Source organism: Durio zibethinus, chromosome 6 (assembly GCF_047325235.1).
Source record: "Durio zibethinus cultivar Kanyao isolate XHJ-2024 chromosome 6, ASM4732523v1, whole genome shotgun sequence".
Lineage (NCBI taxonomy): Eukaryota > Viridiplantae > Streptophyta > Magnoliopsida > Malvales > Malvaceae > Durio > Durio zibethinus.
In genome coordinates this window covers 3,635,772-3,642,441 of record NC_143167.1, presented here as the reverse complement: position 1 = coordinate 3,642,441, position 6,670 = coordinate 3,635,772, and the positions used below count along the sequence as shown (strand labels likewise).

At 33.1% G+C, this 6,670-nt stretch overlaps 1 protein-coding gene across 2 annotated transcripts; it reads left to right on the top strand.

The window, feature by feature from the left end:
• Window positions 1-295: 295 nt before the first annotated feature.
• Window positions 296-4,311, top strand: LOC111285994 (ethylene-responsive transcription factor RAP2-7-like). Of its 2 annotated transcripts, XM_089761841.1 has the most exons (10): window positions 296-1,328; window positions 1,510-1,535; window positions 1,661-1,691; window positions 1,795-1,882; window positions 2,009-2,154; window positions 2,393-2,437; window positions 2,553-2,656; window positions 2,793-2,920; window positions 3,158-3,268; window positions 3,817-4,311. In XM_089761841.1, exons 1-10 carry the CDS (start codon window positions 751-753, stop codon window positions 4,069-4,071), a joined length of 1,512 nt encoding a protein of 503 aa, XP_089617967.1. In that variant the 5' UTR covers window positions 296-750; the 3' UTR covers window positions 4,072-4,311. The 2 variants fall into 2 exon arrangements, with proteins under 2 accessions (XP_089617967.1, XP_089617968.1); XM_089761842.1 differs by lacking the exon at window positions 2,393-2,437.
• Window positions 4,312-6,670: the final 2,359 nt, after the last annotated feature.

The window sequence follows — 6,670 nt, the reverse complement described above, 5'->3', positions numbered from 1 at the left end:
CATTTTTTAAAGAAATTATAGGAGAAAAAAGTGATAAAATTTCTTTTTTTTTTTTTAATTTACAAAGAGATTATTGAAAACAGATAATACTAACAATTATTGAAATAAAAAGTCAATTATTTTTGTTTTTCTGTATATGTACGGTCAAAATGTTGTAGACGGCTGTTCCCATCGACGAGAACACACCGAGTATCACCAATAAAGGAAGAGAAGAAGAAGAACGGGTAACCGGAGAAACCGGTGTCCAAAAGAGAGAGAAAATGTTTATATATTCCAATGCCTCTTCTTAAAAATTGGGTCTGTAACTTTGTATTCCGGAAGGTTTTCTCACACGTCCCGTCTCCTTCTCCCTTTCTCTTTCTTCTTTGTTATGGTTATGGAATCAGTCAGTCAGCGATCATCTTTCTTGTGTATGAACTGATCGCCGAGTAATTCATTAATGCCAGCCTCATTTTAAGCTTCCTTTGCTTTCCAACGACGCCGTTTTTCGTTCTTTCCTCTCCTCCTCGGGCTCCCAGGAAGAGATAATTAACCAAAGTTTTTTATCTTCATATTTTTATCATTTGAAACTACTTTTTTTTTTTTTTTTTTTTTTTAAGATTCGAGTCAGTGTTGTGATCGGATCGATTTTTCCCGTTGGATTTGATTAGTTTCAGAGAGACAGAGAAAAAAAAAAGAAACGCTGACCGATGATTTTGTTTTTGAAGCTGAGAAGTTGATGAATTTTTTTTATATATATAAAAAGGTTTTATGAATCAAAGCTTAATTCGACAAAGAAGTTTGGACGAAATGCTAGATCTTAACCTCAGTGTCGCGTCGACTGAGTCGACTCAGGGCTCCAACTCGGTGGCTCTTTTTGCTGATAAGTTCAATGAAGGTTCTGGAAACCAAATGGACGAATCGGGAACGTCGAATTCGTCAATCGTGAACGACGACGATGAGTCGTGTACTACACGCGCCAATTTTAACGTGTTCACTCTAAGTTTCGACATACTCAAAGTCGGAAGGGGAGGAAGCGAGTATCAAAACGACGATGCACCGGTGGTGGATACCAAGGAACTGTTTCCGGTGAAGAGAGTTGGAGTGGATTTCGGAAGCTCCGAAGGGCAAAGTTCGGGAAATAGTAACAACAAATGGATCGATCTCTCGTTCGACAGAAAAGAAGTTGCTGAACCGCGGGTGTTGCTACAACAACAACAACAACAACAACAACAACAACCGTCCCAGACGACGGTGAAGAAAAGCCGTAGAGGACCTCGCTCTCGAAGCTCACAGTATCGAGGAGTTACTTTCTATAGGAGAACTGGAAGATGGGAATCCCATATTTGGTAAAATTTTTCAAGTTTTAAAAAATTTTCATCTGTTTTTAAGTGAATTTTCTGATTGGTTAATATGTGTAACTGAATTTTGACTTGGTCGGTTAAGTCGTTGAATTTTACATGAATTTTCTTTTGATTTTTTTGCTTGATTTTATTTATTTATCTAATTTTTCTATTATTTTTATTGCAGGGATTCCGGGAAACAAGTATATTTGGGTATGGATATGATTGGTTAATTTTGTTTTCATTTTTGTTGACACTTTATTAATACGGAAAATTTTTTGTTGTTTTATTTGGGGAATGTTTTAATCAACTTTTTCTTTGGATTTTAATTTTTTTAGGTGGATTTGACACTGCTCATGCCGCAGCTAGGTAGATTACGGGAAAATGATTTGTTAAATTCGTTTGTGGATGAAGTTGTTTCGAACTTAGGTTAATCTTATTTCTTCTAAAATCCTGGGTTTGTTGAATTCAGAGCATACGATCGAGCGGCTATTAAATTTCGAGGGGTTGGTGCTGATATTAATTTCAATCTTAGTGATTATGAGGACGATATGAAACAGGTTGGAATTTGGATGTTTCTGTACAAAATATTGATTGATTGATGAAACTCATATAGAAGTTTAATTGTTTGAACTATGAAGTGGTAGTTAAGTAGGGGGCTTATTCTGTTTTTTGTTGATGGACAGATGAAGAATCTGAGTAAGGAAGAATTTGTGCACATACTTCGTCGGCAGAGTACTGGTTTTTCAAGGGGGAGCTCGAAATATCGAGGAGTGACACTGCATAAATGTGGCCGGTGGGAAGCACGGATGGGGCAATTCCTAGGAAAAAAGTGAGCACACTCGTTTAATGAAATTTTCAATTTTGTATTAAACATATCATTTAGGAGTAAGATGTGGAACGTTTGAGTGCCTGTTGGTGTCAAACTGAGAATTGATTTTTCTTTGAATTAATGATTGGTTTTTTGGTTTTCTACTTGAATGGGAAAACAATTCTAAGATGCCTGTTTGAAAGAGGAAAAATAATTGGGAATGGTGTTTCATTGTGGGGATTACGATGCTTGCGTGCAGGTATATTTATCTTGGGCTATTCGACAGTGAAGTAGAAGCTGCAAGGTCCTAATGATCATGAATTACACTCTACCTGATACTGAATTTATTACCCTGAATTCTCATCCTCAATAGGGTTCCATCCAACACATGTCTACCTTTTGATTTTTCTGGAAATCAGGGCTTATGACAAGGCAGCTATCAAATTTAATGGAAGGGAGGCAGTCACCAACTTTGATTCGAGTACGTATCAAGGGGAGATGATCTTTGATACCAGTAATGAAGGTATATATTATTTGCTAATGGTTGCTTCTTTATCCATGTCTATAATATTGTGAATAATCTTCTAATCAAGGTTACCTGCTTGAACTTTTTGTGATGCTGCTCTTGTTAACTTATGTTTAAATGCTCTTTTATGCAGGCAATACTCACAACCTTGATCTGAACCTGGGGATATCTCCACCTGTTGGCAATGGTTCCAAGGAAAAAGAGGGGCATCTCTGTTTCCATGCTGGCACTTGTGACATGAACGGCGGGAAGAGTTTGAGGGTAACTTTTGAATTGAATTATTCTAATTTTCTTGTATGCTTTACCACATTGAGAGGATTTTTGTTCAACCTATTAGTAAATCGATGTCTGTTGTGAGCATTAGGATGGGATGGTGTTAATCTGTTAATCTTTAGAAATATGCATGTCATGTTTGGATGACAGTCTAGTAACTTGGTCTGACCCTGCTTTAGATTGAGAGTATTGATCATTCATGTTCTCTATAATTTACTTTTGCAGGCAGAGAACCCTGCAGCTGCAACAGTGGGTCCAGGTTTCAAAGGGCTAGCAGGGACTTCAGATCAGCCTATTTTCTGGAATAGCGTATATCCTAGATTCTTTCCTAGTGAGGTAAACCTCATTGCATTGCTTCTGGATCTTTAAACCTTGTTCTGTCCTTTCACCATTTTGACTTTGCACCAAAAACCATCCACATCAATTCCTATTTTCTTGCTAAACCTACCCTTTATTGGTAGTTCAATTCAATAGATTCTGCCTATAGTGTTGCTGCTGAAGTGAACTTATTTCTATGTTGGAAACCATGGGGTTTAATATACAATATATACCATAAAGACAATTGAAAGTTTGAAGGTTTTAATCATAGATTGGAATGTTAAATATGGGTAGCATGGTCATGTAAGATGTAAGTAGCTTCAGGGCCCATATATTATAATCTCAATATTATCATAAAGTTTTTATAATCTAGCTGTTAACATGATACTAACTAAAGAAACAAAACAATGGCTACCGGCTTAATCTGTATTTCATGGACATGATGTCTCATTCAACATGGCATTTTTTTTTGATACAGTTGTGTCTCATTCCATTTTTTACTGCCTCTTCAACAAACCCGCGGGTTGATCAATGTATCATAATCCAAAATTTGATTTGTTTGGCAGGAAGGAGCAATGGTGAAAAGAGTTGACATAGGTCCTCCGCAAGGTCTCCCCAATTGGGCGTGGCAAATGCATGGTCGGGTCAGTGCTACCCCGATGCCACTGTTCTCGACTGCAGCATCATCAGGATTCTCATTCTCGGCTACCCTTCCCTCTGCTGCCAATCTTCCATCAAAACCTCTCAATCCAACGACCCACAGCGCCAACAACACCCCTCAAACCTATTTTCAGATGAAGCCGCCGCAGGCACCACCTTAGCCACATTAATCATCGTTCTCAGTGGCAATGCTACAGCATCTTTGGTCCTAAGATTAATTGTATAATGATGATGATGATGATTCAAATATTAATTCGACTTGTTTGATAAAACTAAAAAACTATACTCTGTTGTGTCGGACCTCAATTTGTTTACTGATTATCATGGGGTGCACGTGTACTATCAGAACATCTGCAGTGGGTTTAAACTTTCATATATAGGCAGTGTATTCCATTTTGAAATGCGATTCCTTTGGTACAAATCTTGAAGGGGAAAGTCTTACAGCTATATCAAGAATTCCTGATCTCTTTTTCAGGGAGAAGATATTTTGAGCATTGTTGGACCCTCCAAAATCCAAATTATATTGTTTTAGTACTATTCCTCGTAACATTACCAAATTTATTGTTGTACAAATGCAACTAAAATGCTTATAGAGGGGACAGCCGCAGCCAGCAATCATTTAACACTTTGCTTTGTTAAGTGGGAAAAGCAACCCACCAATCGTTGGAAAGGTTGTTGCCTTTGCTTTTCAATGGCAACAATCTTGGCTTGGGAAACTAATTTATTTTTTTTATAAAGAAGTCATAATATAAAAACAAGAAAAATAATTATAAATGTTAAAATTTTAATTTAAAATTTATTAAATATTATATAAATTAATTGAATTAAAATTTGAGTTTTTAAAACATATTTATTGGTTTGTCATTCAAATCTAACACCCAAAAGAAAAAAAAAAATTCCTTTGTAAAAGAAATTGGGAAAAAGCCAATCCAAAGATAATTTGCCAATTATGGTTATGATTTTGCAAAATGAAATTAAAATACCAATGGCAATTGGCATATGCTTCTTTATCATGTGAAGTTAACGGGTGGGTGAGCCACCAATGTCACCTTGAAACATATCATTGGATGGCATAAGAATTTCATATTGGGTTGGCCTGCAATTTGATTGGTTAGAGAAGAGCCACGTAAACATAAATAATAAAATATTTTCCAAACATTACATCAAACTGTAGAGACACATGAATCTTGATGTGAATGTTCATGGCCTACCATTGTAAAAGCCTTTCCAATTTCTTTGATTTGGCAAATCAACAGAAAAAAAAAAAATCTCTCTCTTGTTTCCACTTTGCAACTGCCACTTGCCGGTTAACACATTTGCTCAAACCAAAAAATTTAGATCAAGATAAAAAGCTGTCTCAACCGTACGAACAAAAACCAAACCAACTGCAAAGCAATGAATTATGAGGAAAAAAAATACTCAATTAAAAGTTGTTCAGTCAAAAAGGTTTTAAATGCATTCAAAATTTGCGGTGAAACTAAATTCATAACTGTGAAGCTTCATTTTCACATTAATTATTTTTTCAAGTAATAAATTTTTTTTATTAAAAAATTCGTAAATAAATTATTCAATTTTTAAATTATATAGTTTAAGATAAATAATTAAAAATTATATATTTTAAAATAATTTTAATAAATAATTATCAATTAAATTTCAATTCAAAAATTTTAATTTAATAAAATAAATAATTAAAAATCATACATTTTAAAATAATTTTAATAAACAAACATCAATTAAATTCAAAATCAAAATTTTTAATTTAAAAAAGATGATCTTTGTCGAGTCAATCACTTGTTAGTATGAAATGATTTTATTTTTAGCTTCTAACTGACATGTGCTTTTCCTCTACTTGCCAATTGAATTTTTTAAAATTAATTCTAAAATTAAAAATATTATAAGTATTAAAACTCGAATATAAATTTATTAATTTCTAAAAATAAATAATTAAAATTTTTTAATGGAAAGAATGAATTTTTTAAATTATTTTTGCATTTAAATGAAAATCAACATTCGTTTTTTTTAGTCCTGTGATCAATTAGTTAATTAGCCCTAACCTTGTTACCCACCCTTGAAGGACAGGATACCTTAAATTTGGAGACAAGTATTGTTCTAATGAAATACTATTATTTAAAAGTGAAGGGCACTTTTGTGCAATAGTTGATCATAAATTGGCTTAGGTTTAGGAGGGATAAATTCTATCTGTAATCATTAACAAACCTGTTATTTCGGTTTCACTTTAGCTTTTAATTTGAATCACTAACCTTTTTAAATGATTTCATTTTGATCCCTCCATCAAATAATTATGTTAACATTGATATAATATCCTATTTGTAGATTGCATAGGATGCCACATGAATACTTTTCTCAATTGATAGTTGAGCAATGTGACAAAAAGGATATCAAAATGAACCACTTTAAAAAGCTGAGGATTCAAATGTAATAATTAAGAAATTAGAAACTAAAGTGAACTAAAATATAAAGTTTGGGTTTTTGAAGGAAAAATTAAAATACAAAGTTAAAAAAAATTTTAATTTTGGGATTAGTCTAGCATTGTTATTGTGGTTGTAAAAAAGTTTAGACTAAAAAAATAATTAAAAAAGTGTGATAAAAATATGATTAAAAATTTTAAGTTTTTAGTATTATTATGAAAAAAAATACCATGAATAAATGAAATATCTAAAAAAATAAAAATAATAAAATATAAAAAAATGGAATAATATAATAATTTTCTATTTCAAAAATACTTTTTTGTCACAGAAG